Source organism: Ceratocystis lukuohia, assembly GCF_044167205.1.
Source record: "Ceratocystis lukuohia strain C4212 chromosome Unknown Supercontig5_pilon, whole genome shotgun sequence".
Lineage (NCBI taxonomy): Eukaryota > Fungi > Ascomycota > Sordariomycetes > Microascales > Ceratocystidaceae > Ceratocystis > Ceratocystis lukuohia.
The window spans coordinates 665,021-688,336 of record NW_027263524.1 but is presented as its reverse complement, the minus strand read 5'-3'; the positions used below and the strand labels follow the sequence as shown (position 1 = coordinate 688,336).

The following is a 23,316-nucleotide window of genomic DNA, read 5'->3' as shown; positions in this document are numbered from 1 at the left end:
CAAGGGGGAGGGAATTGTGATTTGTATTGTTTGTTGGTGGTAGTGGTGGTGGTGGTGGTGATGGTTGTCGTTTGGCAGTAAGGGCAAACAAAACGTGTGAAAAGTTCCAAGAAGAGAAAAAGAAGAGGGCTGTGGCGGGGGTGGAAGAAGAAGCGTTGGTTGTAACAGGAAATGCAAACAGCAAATACTGGAAGAAAAGAAGGTATTGGATACTGGCACTTAATCAAGGGTCAAGTAAGATATTGGGATATGAAGAATAGGTGGGAAGAGCAGCAGGTGGAAGCGACTGCAAGGATATATGGGTTGGAGTCAACTAACTATCAATTAATCAAGAGGAAAAGAGAGAATTAAGAACTGGGAGGTTCCACCCAGTCACAGTCACGATGGGATGAATGAATGAATAAAAAAGAAGGAAGAGGCAAAATAAAATAAAATAAAAGGAGGGAGTGAAAGAAAGTAAAAAAAAAAATTAAAAAAAATAGTAGAGAAAGTAAATAAACGATAAATAAAAGAAGTTTAGCGGTAAAAAAGAAAGACAAGTCGGCCGGCCTAAAGCTTTTTGTTGCTCAATTAGTTCTTGCAACGAGGAAGCTAAACGAACGCAAGACAAGAGCAGAAGACGTAGGATGAGGATTCACAGGATCAAAGAGACAGGCAGCAAACAGTAAAATCGAGATATTAAAAGGTAAATAGAGTGAAAGAGAGAAAGATGGATCCCGATAATGTAAAACAAAAGCGAGGGTACTTGTGATGTGCCAGTCGTTGCTGCTGCTGCTGCTGCTGCTGTTGCTGCTGTTGCTGCTGCGACTGCCACTTCTTTTTTTTACGCTCGGATTCTCTTTTTCCTGTTGCTTTTCTAGTCTTGTTAACGTCTCGTGTCGACCCGTAGCATGTAGCATATAGCTATGGGTATAAGGGCGCAAAGATCGGGGCTTGCTTGGGGCCGACCGGGTCTGTGTTCTGGGTTCTGGCTTGGGGTCTGAGGCTCGGTCTAGGTCTAGCTGTGGACAAGGTTGGGGGTGGTGCCCTGTTAGATTTGGTTTAGATAGACTTGACTTGCACGTTTGCATAACGCAAAGAGAGAAAGAGGAAAGAAGAGAAAAAGAGAGACAAGAAGGGAGCAGGCTATTGCAAAGGCTAGTCCGGGTCCAGGGAGAGGTGGAGTGCAGAAGAAGCTGAGGAAGGATACTAGAGCCAGGGCAGGAATTCAGAGAATCTTGTTTAGATAGAGTAAGCTTTACACATTCAGTCAGCAGAGTGGCCAAAAAGAAGAAAACGCAAAAGCATAAGGGATGAAAGGGCGCCTCTAGAAGCACGGGCGCCTCTAGAAGCACGGGCGCCTCTAGCAGGCGGCTGTGTTGGATATATGGACTTGGCTGGTGCCAATGGTAGTGCTGGTGCTGGTGCTGGTGCTGGTGCTACCAGTGTTGGGGTCGGCATTAGTGTAGAGCACCACCTGCTTCTACTGCTTACGAAGAAAACATGTTACAATAGAAACAAGAGGAACAGCAAACCAATTCCCAATACCAGCTTGGACAAGCCTGAAAGCCAAGATAAAGAGCCTAAAAGGGCATGTACTCCTAGCGTTTGAAACCTGCCTTTTTGCTAAGGAGGGGCGGTAATATAGTAGGATGGAGACCAAAGCTTTCCTGTTCAGGGATTAGCCCTTCTTCTTTGCTGGCTTGTTATTCTTTTCTCCTCTTAGTTGTTCTCCAAGCTGCTGAATATATGGGCGAGGGGGGGGGGGGGGAGCAGAAAGTAACGTAATGCAATGCGACGGAAGGCCATACATACGCGAAGAACAAAGCCGGCGAGATTGCTATTACAGAGACGGGAATTTGTTTGTGTTTTGGTGGGTGTGATCCAGGCCAATGCCGACCCTGATGCAAGAGACCAGTACAACTTTGGGAAGAATCAGGAGGTCGGTCGAGTTTAGTGTCGTAGTAAGCAGTGGAACGATGGAACCCCGAATTTGAGACTTATAATCGGGAGGCAAAAAAAAAAAAAAAAAAAGAGAGAGGATGAAGAAGAAACGACAAGCCAAGGAAATCTAAGGAGTTGTTAGCCTGCAGAGTCCAGGATGCAAGCTGGACGAGTCGGTTGTCAGTAGGATAAGCTACGGGAACGGAGCAGCGAGGAAGACGGCGAGGCAGCCAGGACAAAGACAAGGAGCAGAGGGCAGGCGGCCAGAACAAACCAAAAGCACAAAGAAACCAAGCCCCGGCTCCATGCAGCACGACTACTTACAGACAGCTACAGCAAGCTCAGCACTTCATTAAATGAGGAATTGGGGCACAGACAGACAACTTGTCAAGGCGAAGCCCCAAGTGAAACAAAATTTGGGCGAGACAAGACGAAGGCCCTTCCATGTCAAGTTGTCAAGCAGGACAAGGTCTGATTAATATCCAGACAAGACAAGACAAGTCAGGACAAGACAAGACAAGACAGGACACATGCAGGAACTTGACGAAAGCCAAGGAGAAGGAGGAGAGAAGAGACGGGCAAGAAAGCGGCCTGGTGATGAAGTAATGGTAATGATGCATGAATGAGTTGAGTGTGTGAAGCGGGGTAGCGAGAAGGGCTGATGGCTGATGGATGGATAGACAGAAACACCAGCACACAAACAGAAAGAATACGGGCAATCCCGACGAAAATCTTTTCCATCAATTTGTCAAACGGGAAAGAGCCCCAGGTAAATCTCTGGATGATTTTCGTCAAGATGGGAAAGAACTCCAGGCAGATCTCTGGATAGCACGGCCAGACATCAAGCAGACACAAAAGCTCTGATGTCACAAAAGCGTTGACATCACACAAAATGCGACGCAGAAAAATACAGATTAGGCAAGTACCCTGATCACTGAGAGACCTTTCCAACCGCAAATAATTGATTGATGTGAAGGCCAAGGTTAGAGCAGCCATTCTACACACAAACGTCACAAACGTAGCGTATAGGGTTGGTGTCTAGGGTTTATTCACATTCCTTTTGTCAAGCATCCCAAGCTGTTTGATTCCAAGAAGTTCAGCGCCAAAACCCTCAGAGTTGCCGGGATATGCATGGTTGATGCGGATATCCACAGTTTAGCTGGACATAATATTGGAGGACCCCTGGGTGGAGGTCACTGCGACATTAGCCTAGATAACTTCACATGCCTTTGCTGTGTTTTGCTGGATAGCTGGCTTTTTTTTGCCGTCTATTTTTGGGCCGGCCGTGGTACCTGATACCTGCTTGTCCGTGTGGTGATGTGTTGATAGGCACTGTCAGACGAGGACAAAGACACTGGAGCCAGAGCGGCATTGTAGGTTTCGCGATATACAAAGGGAAGAGAGCAGGACTTTTTGAGTACTTAGTCAAGAGTGATCGTCGCAGCCTTGGCCGAAGTACCCTGGAGGTATCTTCCTCCGACAGCAATCCTTTCCAAATTGGGCTCGTTTTATTCTTATTTTTATTTTCCCTCTCTCTTCCGTCTGACTGCCTATCCTTCAAGGATCGCCTAAGAAGATGCATTTTCCCTGTTTGCCGTACAGCTGTGACTTTTTGCTTCGATACCAGCTTCTTGAGCTGGGTGGGTGGAGGAAAAGAAAGCGGGTCTGGTCACATGATCCTAGAGGATGAACGTACAGCACACAGAAATGGCTTTAGGTACAAGCCGGCGGTACCTTGCGCTAGTGCGGACAGAAAAAGATGTTCATATGCAGGTTTTTGTTGCCGCAAATTGCGTGTTACAGATACACGAAGGGTTTTGTACACATTCGCATTGCAACAAGTCACAAAACACGTACATGGAAGCGTTGTACTGCATGCTGCACTGCAACGGGGAGAGGACAGGCCCTGGCTGGCTGTGGGGCCTCTTTTCGCTGGCCATCCCATCATCCCCTACGCTGCTAGATGTCGGGACTCCAATATCAGAAGTCTTTGTTCTATATTACTTTTTTTTTTCTTCTTGAGCCTCCCTTTCGGCAAATGATTTTCATAATGACAGCCATTCTTATGCCATATTTCATTTTGCATATGCAAGGAAAGGGAGGAGAAAGCAGCCAGTTAGAGCTCTGGCCGGGGACTTGACGTCGCAATGCTAAGGAGTGGTTGGCCGGCTTAACACAACTCGATAAGTCAGGGTTTTTAACTTCTAGTTTTGGCGAATAGACGCATGGTCGCCTAGCCGTCGCCAAAAAGAAGAGAGAAAGAGATGCGAAAAAAAAAATTAGGGAACAAAAGAAGGTTACTTAGGAGGTGAAAAAGCAAAAAAAAAAAAAAAAAAAAAAAAAAAAAAAAGCATAGCATAGCCAAGCAAAGAAAGAACCCCCTCCCCCGGGGCTACACGAAACATGTCAACAACATACGTCACAGCCAAGAGCAGCCAATCACATGACACAAAAAATGAAGTAATAAAGACGAATTAAATTTAATTAAATTAAACATGTCCTGTCCTCTGGCCACGACCGGGCAAAGAAAAAGGACATCATGCGTAAAACGATCAGGAGAAGAGAACAAAACAAGAGTCCTAAGTCTAGCCTGGGCAGGACTGCCAAAAACGCTTCTGGAAGGGAAAAAAAAAACCCCCAGAACACCACAGCAACTAGGCCTTGTCTTCTGGCCCTCCTTCATATCTCGCTCGTGTCTGAGGAGAGCAGAAGAGCAGGGCCGTGTTTGTGTTGCTTCTTTTTTCTCTTTCTTCTTTCTTGCAACACACAGACACCGACAAGGCCGAGCCTAGCCTAGCTCTAGCCTGCATGTTGCGCAGGTCGCGTCGGATGCTGTGTTTGACAAACCAACACCACAATAACAAGGGTGGGCAGCACAAGAGACAGAGAAGGCCAAGATGCTCCAGCTCGATAAGACGTCTATTTTGTCGTGGATGCACCAGACCCAGCCTGGCCTTGTCTGGTCTGCTCCTGCTCTTGCTTGCTCCCTCGCCCGCCCGCCCTCTGATTCAATCCTCTTGAGCGTTGCATTTTCGTCTGCCGCCCACTCTTGGGCCTTCTATCCTCACAACCATTCATTTCTGCTTTTCCCTGTCCTCCCACTTCTCCCACTTCCTCCCTTCCGAGCTTCACTGTTGACCTCCACACCCTGTTCCTCCTAGAGGGCGAGGCGAAGACATTCATGGAACAATTTGGAATCTTCGTTTGCATGTCCCGTTTCTTTTGTGCGGTGCGCCCTTTCTTTTGCCTGTTTCCTGCAGCTCCCTTCGACGGCCGGCTAAAACAAATTAAACCTGACGTTCCCATGCGCACATTCTGGGAAGTGCAAAGTCGAATTTCAGGTTTCATCTGCTGCATGTCATGTCAACCGTTGTTTTCGACTTACACGGACAAATAGGGTTAGACAACGCAACGCTAGGGTTTCAGCGTCATTTAAAGCAAGCTTCCCCTGAGCAAGCTTTGTGCGATGTCGTCGCTAGTCGCAAGATCTTTTCTCTTTGGGCAAGTCACAAGGGCCTCGGCCTTTTGGATGTCTCTTGGTCTCTTTACGTCCGTTCAGCTCGAGAAGACATGCCAATCACAAGCAATAAAAAGCCCTCTTCTCTTGGGCGGAGAGAAGATGGGGACATGAAGGAAGTCGCTTTTCAGCTCTTGTTGCGTTGCTTTGCTTCATTTTGCTTCGTTTTTTCTGTGTTTTCAGTCTTATTAATGCATTGCTAACAAAAACCTTAAATTTCAGCTTGTGTTTTCAGCTTCTTGCTGGCTGTAGAATACAATCAGAAGGGGGCAAAGGGGCGGCTTCTAGATGGCCCTTGGGCTATATCGTAGGGCCTTTTGTGAAGGTGATGTGATGAGAGAAAAAGAGCTTTTTTTCTTTGGCAATGTCTGGCTGCAGATGTTGCATTATCCAATGTCTGTGTGCAATCAAAATAACAAGGAGAATTTCTTCCTGATGAAAAGAGACATGTCAGACCTGCGGTTATTGCGCTGATGTCTCTAGGCCTTCGTTTCTCCTGCGCTACTCGCGGCCCCCTTATATCAAACTCCTACTCAAAGAATAGTATTTAGCCCGTCCCCATTAAATCGATAGCTTCGGCGAGGGGAGACGGGCTATTGGACACTTTGCCTTTTTGGGTGTGAAGATGGGGGGATTTATTGGTGGCAATACTAGGCTATAGGTGAGAGACAGGAAGCACCCAGGTTCATGGGTAAAAGCGCGTTAGACCTGTTGTTTATATGTTGGCGAGCATGTCTGGCCATATTATTGAGTATATCAGCGCACTCGTTGTCCGCTGTCCCTGTGCTACATGTATGTATGCTATATTGCAACTCAATATATGCACATGTCTGTACATATCTTGTACATAGCATGCATGGAGTGGAGTGCCGGCATCCCGCCTTGCATTAGCACAAGTTCGTCACATCTTTTTCTCCTTTGTAGGCTCTCGAGCTTGTAGCTTTGACAAAGGCGAGAAGCTCTAGCTAAGGCCCGAATGTTCTAGACCCTTGCCCGTAAGCTTACGACCCTATCGGGGCGAACAGAGACTTGAGAAGAGGGGAACTATCCAAGAAGAAGGTCCGAGCAGGGTCTTTGTCACCTGAAAGCCACTAAACATTCTCTACGCCATATGGCACAGAGCACTAGAAGGGATAGACTAGCAGAGTGTTGTCCGCATCATCAACAAAGAAGAATGGGACTGGATTGGAGACGGACGGGGCTTGTAGCCCTGCTCCCGCTCTCGGCCTTTGGTATAGTGCTCTGTTGGCGGCTATAGGTGCTATTTTACTCCGTGCTTTATATCTACCATTTTTTGAACAGTACTTTTGAACGTCTCTTTTTTGAGTGCGGCAATGGCTGCGACCTTTTCTTTGAAAGGGCTTTGACGTTGGCCTGCAGACATTGAAGTAGCGACAGGACTCAGCCAAAGACACGAACCATCGTTCAGTCTTACTTCTCTTGTCTTCCTTTTGTCTGTCGCTCCTCTGCACTGCCGAGAAGCTTTGGGCCGACCGACTATTTGTTATTATTGTCCCTTAGTCTCGTCTCGTCTCTTTTCGCCTTCGCTCAGCCCATACATCAACCATCATCTTGGCTTTATTTGCATGTGAATAGGTTGTCGGTAGTGTGTGCACGTCCACAACAGATTGAAGCATAGGCCCGGCCCAGGGCAACACAAGCCAAGCCAAGGGCAAATGTCTTCTTTTTTTCCTTGGACTAGGCGTGGTTTTGGCCATTCCTTTTTTTTTCTTTCTTGTTATCCCTTCCATCTCTAGTATGGCCGGTACAAGGGAGAGTCGGAAAAGGCGAGATGCATCTAAGCGTCAGAAGGGATAAGGAAGAAGAACAAGAACAAAGAATAAGCAGAGTTCCAGAAAAAGAAAAATAGCCAAGGGAAGACGAGGGCCAGGCGGGGGAGGCGAAGAAAGGGAGGTCCATCACTAGAGACAAAACAGAGGATCTGTGCTTCTGGACAACCACTCGCGTAACTAGCTCTCGTGTGCTCAGATCTCCTCCCCATGCCAATATGTGTGTATTGGTACTAGTTCATTCCTCCTAGGCTGTTAAACCATAGCGCCATATGACATGCATGATAGTTGGAATTGGGTAGCTATTGCTTGCTTGTCAGACAGGCAAAAAGAGAAGGCTTTGCGTTGCGTACTGTATATCACCGCACTGCAGGTGGGCTGGGCTTATCGTGGGGCGAGCATGATGATGAGGGCGGGGGGATGCAGAGGCAAGAGAAGGCAATTTCTGAACGTGTACATGACGCAGCCATGTACGTGTGTACGTATGAATATAGGACCCAAGTGTACATTTGCACGCAATTGTGCCCGCTGGACATTGTTACCACCTGTCGTGCCTGAAACCCGAGGCCTGCCTCTGCAGCCATAGTAGCTTGTCACTGCTGTCCTTGGCTGTCTGACATGACATGTCTCATTCGCCACAAGCAACACAAGCAACACCAGAGACCCGTGTCTCGGTGCGGGCAATATGACAGTCGACCAGCCAGAGTGGGATGATACAGGAACACGACAGTAGTAGTATTGAGGGTTCGTGACGACTAGTATTGGCGCGTGCGCTGGGCATCATGAACGGATGTGGTTGAAGGTTGTTCGCGAGCTGGATGGGTGGATGGTATGTGTCTATGGCTGTGGAGCTGTTGACGGTGCATGTAAGACTCTATTAAGGGAATGTCGGAGGGGCAGTAGTATAGAGGTACAAAAAGCAAAGGAATGCAGAAATGTAGAAATGCAGAGACACAGATAGTAGACCGCTGTTTCTGTTCGCGATGGTGGTACGAGAGCGCGAGAGCGAACTCGTCCAACCTAAACAGTCCATCCTCCTACCCTAATACTCCCTACACTCTATCCTTTACCCTATCTACAGCTTTCCTCCCCCCCCCCCAACCACGAGCCTAATAGAACCCCTCAAAGCAATCCACCCTTTCCCTGGCGACCCTTTCAACGGCTTGCTCTAACGGCTCTGCGCCCTCGCCCTCGCCAAGGAAGTCAATAGCCAGGCCGACCGTCTGCGGGTTCTCAATGCATGCTACGACAGTTCGCGCTACATCCTCGCGGGGGATGAATCCCACTAGACCAACACGGCCCGCACGCACCTTGCCCGTACCTGGATCATCGCTGAGCCCACCAGGCCGCACGATGGTGTAGGCTAGCCGACGCCGCGCATTGTCCGTATACAGCGACCGGTCGGCTCCTAGCTTGGCCTCCATGTATTTTCCGATGGCGCCCCACACGCGTGTGCTCATTGTACTGTCTGCTTCAGTATACCATACTGGCTCGGGCTTGTTCGTGCGATCGCGGATGTCGACGGCACTGACAATGATGAAGCGACGAGCAGCCATGTCATCAGCGGCGGTGTCTGTGGAGCCGGCGGGGCGTGCAGCGGCCAGCGCATCCATCACCTTGATGGCGCCGTCGCGGTCAACTGCTTGGGTTCTTTCCGGAGACGAACCAGCGCCGGCACCAGCACTCCAGACCACGAAGTCAGGGTTGACCTTCTGGATGGTGGCTGCCAGCTCGGCAACAGTGGCTGACTCGATGGACTGTACGAGCGGGGTAGCTCCCAGATCGGTCAATGCTGAAGACTGTGCGGGGTCGCGGATGATGCTATACACGGTGTGCTGGGCCTTGGGGGCACCAGCAACAGCACCGGTGGGAGTGACAAGGAGGCGGGTCAAGTGACGCGCAACTTTACCGCTGCCGCCGAAGATAAGCGTGGTAGGCATGATGGACGCTAGTGTGATGAAGAAAATTGGCGTGGTTGCGGTTGTAGTAGGTAAGAAATGTGGATAGAGAGAATTGGATATGTGTGCGTGTGCTAGATACAGTACAGACGACTTTCAACCTTGTAGCCTTGGAAAAAAGGGAGGAAGCCCCATTTCTATTGCAATGCTGCGGATATTATTACCTACTACCTGGCCTATTGTTTTTCTCTGACTAAGGCTGGTTTTGCCTCATTGCTTTATTCTACTCACCCACCTCACCCGGGCTGTTAATCTGCGGGCTTCTTTGTTTCCCCGCACAGCCTCCGCACAATAGTTCACCCGAGAATGGGCCGTGTCCAAAGGTAGGAACGCGTTGCTGGTTTTATGGGGCCGTTCCTGTGCAACATTGAGGTACCTACGTGTACATTATACGATGCAGAATGCATATGGAGCACCCACATACATATAATATAGCCTGATACATGGTGTGCGCGAAACCTATTACCCCTCACCCAAATTGGCAAATCTTGGCCCGGCGATAAGATGGGGGGTTTGGGCGGCTGTGCAGCTGAGTGCAGACAGGAGGTATCAGGTACGTGTAACTAGGCATGTCTGCGTCTCAGAGAGGCATATTATACGGACAAACATTATAAAAGAGCACGAGTGGACGAGGACAGAAGCAAAACAGCACATAATAACAAGAGAAACACCTGGGAAGAAAAAAAGAAAAGAATCTGATCTAGAATGGTATTCATACAGAACAACAACAACAACGACAATGGTGGCAACGACAACAACAACAGCTGCTGCAGCAGCAGCAGACAGAGCAGTAGCAGCAGCAGCAGGAGCAGGCGAAACAAAAGGCAATAATAAGAGCTGTCCCATCATCGTTGGCTCATGTAAGCGACATGACTATAAGGACGGAGAAAAAGAACGAGGGGGGATGAAATATGAAACCCATAACAGGAGGACGAGAACCGAGATATTGGAAAAAAAAAAAAAAAAAGAGAAGAATAGAGAGGCGGATATAATAGAAAGGAACACAAGGGAGAACAAAAAGAAAAATAAAAGAGCCTCTCGAAGAGGACATAGAAGGACAAAGGAAAAAAAGAAAGAGAGTGAATGCAGAAATGCTTGTCGAAAGAAGAGGGATAAATAAAGGGGTAAAACGGAAGAAGAAAAAGGAAAGAAAGGAAAGGAGGGGATGGCGAGAAGAAGTTGACAAAGGAAACAAAACAAGGCCGCAAGCCAAGATGACGTGAGAGAAGACGTATATGTATGAGCGGTGGAAAGATGAGTGAGGTTGGGTGAAAGTTTAGTGAAAAAAAAAGAAAAAAAAAAAAGCAATCAACGAGAAGAATATCACAAGACATGTAGCAACTCAACAAAGACACAAGGATCGCTACCATACCATACTATCCCACTTTACACTTCCCAAAAACTAGTCTATGCACTCTGTGGGACCAGGTTGTCCATACCAACACCACTATTCGGCACGTCCATGATAGGCCCATTCTCTGCAATGGTGGCTTCGGAGGCCAATGCGGCGGCGCTTTCATCGCGGAGCTCCGGAGGCCGATGACGCTGCTGGCGGGCCTTGGCCAGTGAAATAGTCTTCTGCTGGTACGAAGTGGTGACGGGCTGGGTGTCGTCGCGCTCAATAGTCGCCTTCATCAGGGCCGCCATCCACAGCCGGCCCTGGCCAAGGTTGGGCACAGCAAAGTAATGCACAGTGGGCTTGGTGAAATTGACAGCACGTGAAAGTCCGGCGCGCGGTGGCGTGAGCTTGAAAATAAACATGCCGTCATCACCCTTTTCACCGTTGGCTCCGGTCTCGTTGGAACTGCCGCTAGGGTTACCGGCTCCAGTCAGTGTAGCGTGTAGGCCTGTTAGTCGCTCGTTATCGGCAGGCAGCACACGGTGGAAGGAGATGTCGATAAGGCCCTTTTCCTGGTCATCATCCTCGCTGTAGTAGTATGAGAGACGGCGGCCCTTGAGGATAAACAGGCGCGGTTTCCACGTGGTCATAAGGTTGGAGCTCTTCTTCTTCATCCATCCACTGTAATCGGCGTCCTTCATGGCCTCGCGGGGGCTGATCTTGAGCAAGCCGCGCTGGTACGCGCTAGTGTCCTGTTTGTTCTTTCTCTTGACGTTGGTGCGGCTGTTGCCTGAAACTGTTGAGGCCGCAGCGCTTTTAGTGGCATCGGGCGAATCAAGCTCAAAGCTGCGGCCAGCAGAGGCAGTGCTAGAACCCGTGCGCGTAATAGGGGAAGCGAGGGGAGACGACTCATTGGCAGCAGTAGATGAAGCAAACTTGGAAAACGGCGAGGATACTGAGTCGGATATTGCACGGAGGCCATTGCCGCTGTTGGAGCCAGAATGCCGGTGGCCAGGCTTCATGGCGGACAGCCATTCATGCGGGGACTTGTGAGAGTTGGAGGCTGGCGAGATCGGTGCTGTGGCCGCGGTAGAACTATCGAGTTTGGTCACAGTCGGCGGGTGGTCTTTAGCAGGAGGAGGGGGTTTTATGGATTCGGTAGTGGCAGTGGAGTTGGTCTTGCGGTGACTACCATTCTGGACGCCATAATACTTTTGCGAGGCAGTCTGGTTGGGATCCTGGAGGTCAACACTGCCATAATGCGAGTGGCGGCTCATAGTTGTAGCAGAGCGCACACGCTGCTCTTCGGTATAGCTGACTCCATGAGTGCTATCGCGCTTCTTGAGCATGTTTTTAAGGCTGCGCTTGGCGTCGCTGTCGGTTCCTGAAAAGTAGCCACGGTCCATTTCAATGCCAGAGTCGGGGACGGCGCCATGGACAGAGGCGTGGGACTTTTGACCCTGGGCTACAATGTCCTGGAGTCCGGTGGAAGAAAGAGGCCGAGGGGTGCTATAAGCACCGCCCATAGTCCAGTTTCTGTCGAACGAGGGTTGTTTTCTGTGATCAGTGCTAGACGATGAGGACGGCGGGGCCATTTTAGAGAGGGCAGACGGCGAGCGATACTCAGAGAAGGAATTGCGTGTGTGGTTCATGTCGCGAATAGAAGCAGCCGACGGGCGCTTGTAGTGGTGGGTTGGGCTCTCGGGCAATACGGCAGATGCTGGCGCTGAGCGCAGAGGGAACGACCCGACTCTACTATTGGAGTTCATGGTGCTGGTAGTGACGATGTGCTTGGGCTGGATTGAGGAGGGGCGGTCATCGGGGCGTCCCGTGCTGGTAACGGTGTTTGTGCGGCTGCGGGTTCGTGGGTACTCAGAGCCAGCCTCGCTGCCGTAGTTGGAGGCGGTTGTTCGTCGTCCGGAAGGCACCTGGCCTGAGGCAACCTCGTCTTGCAGAGCTTTGATTTTAGACCAGGTCTTAAGACGGCGACCAACAGAGCCCAGATCAAAGGCCTTGATGAAGAGCGAGCTCTGGTCCATTTCGAGGAGAACCTCGCCTGTGATTTCCTGATCGCGGAAAATTTCGCAGTGGTGCTTTTCAACGCCAGCTGTAAACAAGTACTCGGCCACATCGTCTGGACCCCACGCCATGATATCAGCGCGGGTGTGGGCAACGTCGCCTTCTTCCTCATCGGTTTCCTCGCCGTGGATGTACGACATGCGATGGTCGTATTGGGTGCTGTACTCGCTGCCAGAGTCGTTGCCAACGTTCAAGGCGTTAATACTAGGAGGCGATCTCAAGTTCGTGATGTGCTCGTCAATAACATTGAGGGTATCATGAAGCACTTGGCTGTCCTTCTGGGGAAGTGTTGTGGGCGCTGATATAGATGTGGTGGTGTTGGCTGGGGTGGAGATTTCGGGTATGGATACGGTTGAGGAAGGGGCTTGCTGGCCCGCGGTTGGGCTGATAGTAGTGGAAGGTGCAGTGGCGGCAGTGGCGCTAGCATCGAGGCTAGAAATGGGCTTGTTGTCGGTGGCACTGGAGATTTCCAAAAGAGGGGTCATGGGTTTGATAGCATTGCCGCGCAGCTGATCTTTGGGCGCCGGCTGGGTGTAGGCTGGAGGGGGGAGGGTTAGCGTTAGCGACAGAGAAGGGGGGAGAAGGGAAAGAAAGAGATGGACGCACCCTCGGGGAAGAGGCCGGTGTTGCCGTTGCCAAGATGGCGGCCAAGATACCATCTATCGCCAAATTCATCGTCTCGCTCGATAAGCTCAATCAGATCGCCTTTGATGAGGGTGAGTTCATCGGATGTGCGGGCCTGGAAGTCGTCTACGCGATTGAGGTCAGCAGGAATAGCAGTGGAGGCATGTAGCCGAGGATTACAGAGCGATGGCTCTGCACAATCGAGCCATTATTGGGTACGTACGGACTACCCAGAGAATATCGCCAATCTCAGGACGAGGCCCGACCCGTGGAGTCGACATCATTGTGATTCCGTGGGGAGCGCTCTCGCACGAAGTTGCGAGGCTGAGGCTGAGCTGTCTGTTGTTTGTCTGACTATGAAAGTCTCTGAGTCGCTTGATCGCTGAAGGTTCTCTTGTGCGAAGGCTCTGAGTCTCTGAGGCTCCGAGTCTCTGAAGGGCTGCAGCTGAAGAAGAACAGCAGTTTCGACCTTATTTGGGCGCGATTGATAAAAAAAAACAAAACGGAGGAGGAGGGAAAAAGAAAAGAAAGGACTTAAGGCGGGTAAAGGCGCTAAAAGGACGAGGGAGAGACAAGTTGAGGCTAGGCCAGGCTTTGTTTTTTTTTTCGGGGGGGGGGGACAAGAAGAGGAAAAATAAACGAAAAAATCAGAAATAAAAAGGCTCTTTTCCTTCTTCCTCTTCCTCTTCCACACTTTGATTATCCGTTCCCTCTCTTTCTTCTTTTCTCTGCAGCGCCTGTCTCCTGTATTCTGTCTGCTTCTTGCTCCTTGCTTTTTCCTCTGTTTATTGTTGTTTTTGGCGCTGTTGTCAGCACACAGAACAGAACAGTTGCACAATCCGCCCGGGTAGAGCCTGAATGCTTTTTTTTTTTTTTTCTTTAGGCTTGGCTGCAGGCTGTTTCCAGGGGAGTGGGACCACTATAGAGCACTACAGACCCCCTGACCTTGGCATGCTGTGCTTAGACCAAAAAGCAGGCCGTCCGCAAACAGACAGAACGAGGAAAAGGGAAGAAAGAAATTAGGCATAAAGACAGGCAGAGAGCTAGACAACAAGACAGGGCAGCCTGACGATAGCAAAAGAGGATAAAAGGCACAGAGGGCATCCATCTCTACTGCTCGTCTCTGTGTTGACAGCTTAAGTGGATACCCTTCCATAACAACAGCCTGCTATGGATTACAGGCTCTTGCTGCCCTAGAGAGGCCCTTTTACCTGCTAAAGTACAGCAGCCTTTAGGCGCAGCATTTCCATACATTTATTTCTATTGCTCACACACCTAACAGCTCCCGTTCCTGTTCTCCTCTCCCCCCCCCCCCGAATTATCTATTTCCATCTAGACCCAGCAGGCGCGCACAGCACGGCACGTCATAGAACAACTAAAACAATAAGGCAGCATAGCATGCAAGGGGGAGGGCCAAGCCCTCCACAGACATGGCATGTTAGACGAGGGCCGGCCCAGGCCATTCAGGTTAGACGGACACAGAAAACAGAGACCCAGAAGCCGTGAGCTTCTAAACCCTAAGGCCTAGGGCCTAATGGGCCTCCCTCCCCTTCCCCGTGATTACGTTGTCGTACATATGCATGAACTTGTGGCTGTTGTTCCTCTTCCTCTTCCTCTTGTCTCCTTTGTCTTCCTTTTTCCTTCTAGCTTGCCGTTTATTTGAAGAAGAGAGGGAGAAGACCGCCTGGCATTGCTGGCGAGACACCCCACGCTGTGCTCTTGTCTGCTGTGTAGAGGCGATGACGAGAGAAGAGACATCCGAGGTCTTTGTGTCTGTTCGCCTGGTGTCTTGCCTGCCTGTCCTGATTGCTATTACCACCAACTATTACCATTATTTGTTCTCTTAATCTTACCCGTGCTTTTTTTTTTTTTTTTTTTTTTTTTCTCCTTGGTGTATTATTTGCTCCTCCACTCAAAATTTTCCTATATTTTAAAATCAAAAAAAAAAAAAAAAACTACCCGATAGTGGTCTTTTGCCGCATCCACAGCAACCCTTTTCAGGATTTTTCCTGTCGTCTTCGTAGTTGCCTTACTTGTTTACCAAAATCAAGGAAACAAAAAAAAAAGGTAATTTCCCGGCCTCTATCTGCCACGTGACTTTTTGTTTTGTTTTGTTTTGTTTTGTTTTGTTTTGTTTTGTTTTAGGCTGTGTTTTAGCCGCTTGAAGCTTCCCTTCAAATATACGTTGCACCCATTATGTTAGACGCGCGCTTATAGGCAATATCACCAAACAATCTCAACACTCCAAACTTCAACTCACAAGCACAAAGTTCAAGCCCACAAACACACAAAATAACTGAGTTCAAGCTCCTCTCTTGACTAGAATAGAAAGGGAAAAAAAATATGTGGAAAAATTCAGCATAGAGAAGTAAAAAGAACTCCCCTTCCCCCCTCCCTCAAAGAACCTAACCGGCATCCATAAAACAAAAAAGTACACTGTTTTCCCTCACACGTTTCTTCCCTCTCTGTCCAAAAAGGAATAAGTCAACATGTAATATGAAGCAAAACAATACACAAGGAAACATCAAACTAGCCCAGCGAGGCGAAAGGAAGAGGTAGCAAGCTGATGGGCAACGGACTAAAGAAGGAAGAGAGCACGGGAGCACACCTTCTTGGGTCTGATGCTAAACAGCTTCATTTGACTCTTCTCTTCCACTGAGCGGATATAAGAAACAGTGCATAGGGACAAAAAGTAAAAAACAAAACACGAGTCAGAAAGAAGAAGGGGGAATTAGTAGAAAACAAAGAAAAAGAAGAGTCAAGAACGATAAAAAGTGAAGCAACAAGGCCGTCCCAATAAACAATAGGAATAAGAAGGCGAATAAAGAGAAGGAAAGAAAGAAAAGAAAGCCCGTCTTTTCCGTTCCATCATGAGAAGCAATGAACAAGTCGTTATGTAGGAGCTGTAAAGCAAAGGAAGAAAGAAAAAGAAACCCGCTATAAAAAGGAAAAAAATAGAGGAAACGCCGTTGTATTTTCGAGGGAGAGATGCGCAAAAAAGACGAGACCAAGACCCTCTTATGTAGATGGCGCTGGGCCCGGGCTTGGAGCAGAAGTTGTTGGGGCGGTAATGGCAGTGGGGGCGCTAGCTGGAGCTGGAGCCAACATACCAGCCGCTTGCGCATGGAGAGTCGGGGTAAGGCTTGGAGCAGAAACAGCTGCGGTGGGCGGTGTGGACGCTGCTGTGAGTATGGCCGGGGTCGAAGGTTGAGCTGCGACCGAAGCGGTGGCAGGAGTTGAAACCGAAGCAGGAGCTGGGCTGGGGGCTGGAGCTATAGCTGGACTGGAGATCACAGGAGGCAGGGATGCCCCCGATGTCGCTAGCACCGGCAGGTGAGAGCTCGGAGGGTTTACCGAGGCCACAGAACCATCGGTAGCGAATGCAGTCACGGTGGGCGGTGTTGCGATGGGAAGCGTAGGCGTCGCCACAGGCGCGGCTGTAGGTGCAGTCATGGGAGTTGAACTCATGATCGGGGCTATAGTTAGGGCCGCAGCTGCAGGAAGAGAGAGAGTCGGCACAACCTGAGCTTGAACTGCGGGCACCGAGACGGGGAGCTCTGTAGGGGTTGGGGCAACAGCAGTTTGAGCGGATGCTAGTGTTGATGTAGCAGACAGGCTTGGTATAAGGGTCTGCTGCTGTGTCTGTACAGCGGGGGCCGGACTAGGAGTCTGCGTTGGAGGTTCAGTGCTAGCTGGGGCAGGAGTTGGAGCTAGAGGAACGGCCGGGTTGGTAGATACTGAATGCGCTGTAGGAGTGAGCTGCGACTGAAGGGATAGTTGTGGCTGGACGGGTGCCTGTGCCTGTGCCTGTGCCTGAGGCTGGGGGTGAGGCTGCGGCTGAGATTGAATTTGAGGTTGAGCAATAGATCCAACACCGGTCTGGGGGTGGGGCTGAGCAGGTGCTTCAAAGGGAGGCTGAGATTGGGGAGTAGCCACTGGAGCAGAAGGCGCAGCTGGAGCAGCGGTCATAGGAGTTTGGAGAGCTGGGGCTTGGGCTACTGGTGTGGTACTCGCAGGGACCACGGAGGCTACAGATGTAGCAGCTACAGCTGGTACAGATGCAGGAAGCTGTTGTTCTTGTGCTTGTTGTGCCGGTGCCGGTGCCGGTGCCGGTGCCGGTGTTGGTACTAGGGTTGCTGCTGGTATCGGAGTGTGAATCGGGGCTGGGGCCGGGGCCGGCACTGACGAAACCTGCATTGGAATGGCCTGACCTGTTGAGGCTTGAGATGTCGCAATGTGTGGTGCAGGAGCAGACACCGTAGCTGGTACACCTACTACATGTTGCACGGGGGTCGGAGTGTGAACAGCCGGTTGTGTGGCGGGCACGGCGGTTACAGAGTGATGAACGGCTTGCGACGCAGGAACAGAAACTGTAGCGACCGGGGCGGGAAGAGGCACCGTGGTGGTTGCAGGAGCAGCAACAGGAGTCTGTGTCTGCGTCGAAGGTGGCACCTGCACGGGCGTTGTGTGCGTTGGAACAGCTGTAGCAGCTGGTTGACTAGCTGGGGTCCTCATAGGCGAAGGCCCAACAGCTGCAGCGGGTGTGGCAGCCGGAGTGTTTCCTGTGGCATGGGGTGTGGGCACGACAAAGCCCATGCTTTCAAGCACCCGGCGCAGCGAGTTAACTAAGCCACCTTCAAGCTGCTCGTCACTTTGGGCCTGGACCGCGGCAGTGGCAGGGTCAACACCTTCACGAGATTTCAACAGCGTAGTTCGCGAGAGGCCAAGGACACGAATCATAACTGAGATTCCAAGAGCGTCCATGCGGTTAGCCTCTACAAGCGAGCTAAGGTAGCGCGGCAGGCTCTGACGGAAGTTTTCCATGGCAAGATAGGCATGAGGCTCGATAATGGTACGGCCAGCCAGCCCAAAAGTCTGTGCAAGGGCCATGTTGTTTGGTGTTGTAGCAGTTGATGGCAGCGAGGGGAATGTTGTCTTAACGCCGGCTTCAATAGTGCCGATAGCGCCATTGACAACGCCTAGAAAGCCACGCATGCAAATTTGCTCCATTGGCCCGTTGATAACGGCTGTTTCGGTGGGCGTGATGCCAAGAAAGCGCGTAACCGCAGCGTTGACAATGTCTGTCGCATTTTGCACATGGGCATCTGCAAGGTTCTGACCTAGCCCGTGCTTGAGCACTGCAATGGCCTCGAGTAGGCGTGGGTGCAGCACATAACGGGGCTGTGATACACTAGACTGAGAGGCAGGCGTGCCCGGAACAGCACCTGCAGCTGGTGAGGCTGCTTGTTGGGATCGAGACTGAGCGGACGATTGAGCTGCAGCTGCAGCCTGGGGCAAACGATGTGGCGCTGGGGCAATAGCCGGGACTGATGCAGTGGAGGCCAAAGTGGCCGTGGCAGCTCCAGTGTGACCCAAGCCCGGCCGTGAAGGAGTAGAAGTGTATGATGTCTGAGGTTGCGTCACAGATCCTGTAGAGGCAGGAACCCGGCCAGGAACACCAGCCTGGCCCTGCGTCTGTGGAGCAATCCCGACAGCAGCCACAGCAGCCTGGCCTTGAGCAGCGACCAGTGCAGGTGTGGCTTGATTGTATATTTGGGTATGACGGGTGATTTGTTGTGGTTGGCTTGTTGCAAATGTCTGGGCTGGAGTTGCCTGCTGGAAGCCTTGTTGTGTGCCTGCCTGGTACTGCATCTGGTATGAGTGCTGCTGCTGATAAATCGGGAACGTGCCCTGATCGGGAGAGGTAGCCTTGCGCTTCTTGCCCGCATCAAGCTCAACTCCAGGAACACGTGACCACGTGTTGCTGACTTCGTCCTTACGGAAAGCCTCGTTTCCAATAAGATTATGACGGACACTGCTCTCCCAACCCTTAGTCTCGGTGTGGAAATAAAACCAGGGGTAGTTTAAAGAAATGCGCTTGTAAATCTGCTTGAGCGTGAGTCCGTCAGGGCCAGCAGCAGTCAGAGTCTCGTCAATAAGGACGCTGTAGTTCTTGTTAGGCTTCTGCAGTTGTTCCGGTGTGTAATCTTCAATCTTGAGTTCCAGGGGCGGTGATTTAGGCCGTGAGCGTTTCTCTTTCTTTTCGCGCGCTCGTCGCTCAGCATCGGAACCTTCAAAGAAACCCTCGTCACGGGACTTGCGCTTCTTGTATTTGCGCTTTTCGGGGAGATCTCCAAGATGGTCAGGGAGAGGGTGTTTCCGGGGCCGTCCAACTTTGCGCTTTTCAGGCTCCAAGAGCATTGGGAGAAGCTGCTGCTGCTGCTGCTGCTGCTGTTGTTGTTGCTGTTGTTGTAATTGATGCTGTTGTTGTAGTTGTTGTAATTGTTGTAGATGCTGAAGTTGAAGCTGTTGTTGAGCGGGGATTTGAGCACCAGCTTGGCGTAAATGCGCGAGATCAACTGCCATTTGATGCAACTCTTGTTGTTGCTGCTGTTGTTGTTGTTGCTGTGCTTGTTGAAGGGCTAGGAGATCGTGTGCGGTACTTATGGAGGCTTGAGGGAGAAGAAGCTGGCCTTGTTGTTGCGGCTGCTGTTGATGGCTCTGTTGTAATAACTGGACCTGTTGCTGCTGCTGTTGAGCCTCCTGTAGTAGCTGCTGCTGCTGCTGCTGCTGCTGCTGCTGCTGTTGTTGTTGTTGCGGCTGAAGCTGCTGAAGCTGAGACTCATGTTGAACCTCTAGTTGATGCAATTGTTGGTGTTGATGTTGCTCTTGCTGCTGAAGTTGCAAGACATCTAGTTGCGGTGCATTTAGTAGCGAATTCACAGGGTCAAGAGGGGCTATAGCTGTCGCAACTGGCTGCGTAGTAGGGACAGCTGGGGCTACAGCAGATACAGAAACAGAGGCCAAATGAGGCACAGCTGGCTGTACTTGTTGTGTAGGTGTTGGTGGAGCTGCAGGCGGCAGACTTGGCAGAGGAATAGTGAACGAATGAGGCTGCTTTGGTGGAGAGGTAGGCTTTGGTGGCTGGGGTGGCGGTATAGGAAGCATGATTGGGGTGTGTACCGGTGCGGGTGTGGTGGCAGGCTTGGAAGCAGGCTTAGCGGTAGGCTTTGGCGTTGACGGCACCTTGACAGATATTGTCGGCTCCGCTTCCACTAGGGCTTGAAGTTGGATGTGAGAATCATCCGGCTCTGGTAAAATATGCTGGACTTCAGGCTTTGCAGTAAGCTTCGCCGTGGCAGGCCGTTGGACTTCAGCCTTAAGCTGTGGCTTCTCTTTGTCTTCTGTCTTAGCTTCAGTTTGAGGCTTTGCTTTCACCTCTTTGGCGGCTTGTATCTCTGCTTGCGCTTTAGCTTCGGCCTCTGCCTCCTCAGCGCGCTTCTGCCTCTCTTGTTCTTGTAGCATCTTTTTGCGCTCGCGATGTTGGCGTTTTGACATGATACCGTCCTTGGGCGGACGGCCAGGGCCACGTCTCTTGAGCGGCTGTTGGCTGGGATCAGGCGGTGAATCGGCAAAGCTTTGGTTGTGTGCTTCCTCTCTAGTCGCAAGATCCTTTGAGTCTAAGCTGGGGCTCTTCCGCGCTGTCGTCTTGCCAGCAAGCTTCACCGACTTGGGCTGAGGCTTATCATCCGAGTCTGAATCCATCAGATCTAGTGGTACATCAGATAGGTCGGAGAGCTGGTCGCTCGAATCATCGGCGTTGGCCATACTCGCTTCAAAGTCCAAGCTCATTTCCTTGCCGCCTTCCGAGTATCTTCGTTTCAGGGTCTGCTCGTCTTCAACATCCTCGGCGCCAGTACAGCCCTGTTCAACACCGTTTATGATAAATGTGAAGCTAACGTCTTTGATTTGCAACATGTCGTAACTTCGAAGCACGACTTTTTCGTCGCGATAGAGGACTTCCTCACAGAAAAATCCGTTTTTGTGGAGGGGTATGGCCTCAAAGACATGGTCCTTTTTGTTGAACTGGATCTTCATGTGCTCGCGCGAAATAGCCTTGGTCTTCATGGCGATATTTGGGCCAGGAGAATGAATACCAAGGAATGGGACGTGGTCAGGAGATGGTCGCAAGGAGGCAAGGTCGACTGCTGCAGCACCAGGAGTATGCGAGACATATTGACGGTCAGAAATAATATTCTCGGTTGAACTGTTTTCCGGGACGGGAGAGCCATTGGCAGTACCAGAAGCAGTCCCACCACCCCCACTGCCGACAAGCCTCCGACGTTTTGTAGGCCTGTCGGCAGATTCGCCGTCAGATTCAGGGCCCAACATGCCACCCTCTTCACTGACATAGGACTTGCTAAATTTGCGGTCCTCCATAATTTCAGAGGGTGGATCAAGGCCTTGGAGGCTATAGTCATCCTTTAATCTCTGACGCTCCAAAGCACGAGTCTCGTCTTTTCTGGCCTGGCGCAACGCCCGCTGGTCACGGCCTATGATGATAGAATAGGTCGTCATCTGAAACGTACTGTCGGCAAATTCAATTCGCGCAAAAGACTCTAGGCCACTGCGGTCCATCGTTCGACGGGGATTTCGTAGCGGCGGAGATTGGCTATGCGATATGGCATTTGACGATGAAGCCATGTCGAGATCTTGCGTAGAGAAATTGACCTCTGATGGCACAACGGTCGCAGAAGGATTCAAAGTGCCGCGGGGATGTGTGCGCATATGGCTGTGGACGTGCGAATGGCTGCTAGAGCTGGCCGATAAGAGGGCCTGGAAAATCGAGCGATTGGTGTTGAGGCTACTAATATTCATGCCTGGGTTCATGATGCCGTTCATAGAGGCTGCAGCATGATGAGCAAATGCTGCAGGAGTGCGGGGGATTGATAAGGCGAGCATTTCAAGCGAGTTGGAATCAGCAGCGGGGGCCAGGAGAGAACTGTCGTCGGTTTGCATTGGTGTGGCGGAGGCGGCCACATCAAGTACAGCAGCATCGCTATTTACAGTGGGTTTTGGAGAGGTAACGTCGATGGGTACGGCAGCAGGAGCGGGGTCAGGAGCAGAGGCGGACACGGATCCGGGGGTTGGCGAAGGGGTCGACGGAAGGGGCGCTATATAAGAAAGAAAATGGAAAAACAATATGGTTAGATGCAGGAGAGCCTAGGAGGATAGATAGAAGATTTGACATACCAGTGGTTATCTCATCCTCACCCGATTTTGAGGGGGTGTCGATGAGATCCTTGTCGCTAGTATCGGCTTTAGCAAGTTCAGGCTGGGTCAGCGATGATGTTGATGGGCCCTGTATCTTTGCTGTAGGCTCTAGCTGCTTAGGGGTATGGGGGGCATCCTCGGACGCCTGTATAGGCGCCAGTGATTTATTGTCGTCAATAGACTTGGCCGTAGGTGTGGAGGCGCGTAAGGGTGTTTGTGAGGGAAATTTCATCTCCGTGTCTTCAGGCTGAGGCTGAGACGGTCCATCTAACGGCGGTGGCAGTGGAGGAGGGGGAGGAGGGAGACTGGATGGGGGCGGAGGTGGAGGCGGAGGCGGAGGCGGAGGCGGAGGCGGAGGCGGATGTGCATCGGTTGGAGCTGGTGCGGAGACGGCAGAAAGAGCCGGGGCGGTGGGCGGATCCAAAGGCGAAGGCGCGGGACGGGGCCGTGGCTCTGGCTCGTCCGACGAATCAGAATCGATGTCCATTGGCACCTGCTCATCGTCGTCGAAGTTGCTGTCATGATGGCCAGCATGCGATGTGGATTGTTGGCCAGAAAGACTGCGATTGTGGTGGTGCATGATGTTGTGATGGACAGAATCAGAAACGGCCACTTGAGACATGGCAACGGGCGCGGGACCAGCAACGGTCATTTGCATCTGGGTCGAAGTCATCGCTGCAGATTCGATAGGAGCAGCTCGTTCGCCGTCAACAGGCGAGGAAGTTGATTGGTGAATCTAGATGGCGGTTGAGTTCCCCGAGGGTAGAGAAACTCATAGTACAAAAGGCAAGTCGACAAAGAGGAGGGAGAGAAAGGCCGAGATGGCGGACGGCGGATGTGTGTCTCTAAAAGCGAGTGTTTGGGTGTCTGTCCGTGCCTGCAGAGCTGTGTATCGTGGACTTGAGACGAAGCAGACAGGAAAAGTCGATCGGATGAAAAATTAAATAAAAAGAAGTAAAGAGCAACTTCCTAAGATCAGAGGAAAAAAAAAAAAAGAAAATTAAAAGCTGGATTTTTTTTCTTTTTTTTTTG

General features: G+C 50.9%; 3 protein-coding genes across 3 annotated transcripts; all 3 read right to left on the bottom strand.

The window, feature by feature from the left end:
- Window positions 1–8,339: 8,339 nt before the first annotated feature.
- On the bottom strand, window positions 8,340–9,170 carry HOO65_050182 (UPF0659 protein; the record flags this gene model as incomplete). Its single annotated transcript, XM_071000809.1, has 1 exon — window positions 8,340–9,170. The coding sequence occupies one exon, from the start codon at window positions 9,168–9,170 to the stop codon at window positions 8,340–8,342; it is 831 nt and encodes a 276-aa protein (XP_070858241.1).
- A 1,425-nt stretch (window positions 9,171–10,595) lies between these two features.
- On the bottom strand, window positions 10,596–13,514 carry HOO65_050181 (Protein BOI2; the record flags this gene model as incomplete). The annotated part of the gene is made up of 3 exons (XM_071003168.1): window positions 10,596–13,144; window positions 13,213–13,356; window positions 13,454–13,514. The coding sequence occupies 3 exons, from the start codon at window positions 13,512–13,514 to the stop codon at window positions 10,596–10,598; spliced, it is 2,754 nt and encodes a 917-aa protein (XP_070858240.1).
- A 2,734-nt stretch (window positions 13,515–16,248) lies between these two features.
- On the bottom strand, window positions 16,249–22,957 carry HOO65_050180 (Fork head protein -like protein 2; the record flags this gene model as incomplete). The annotated part of the gene is made up of 2 exons (XM_071003067.1): window positions 16,249–22,184; window positions 22,264–22,957. The coding sequence occupies 2 exons, from the start codon at window positions 22,955–22,957 to the stop codon at window positions 16,249–16,251; spliced, it is 6,630 nt and encodes a 2,209-aa protein (XP_070858239.1).
- Window positions 22,958–23,316: the final 359 nt, after the last annotated feature.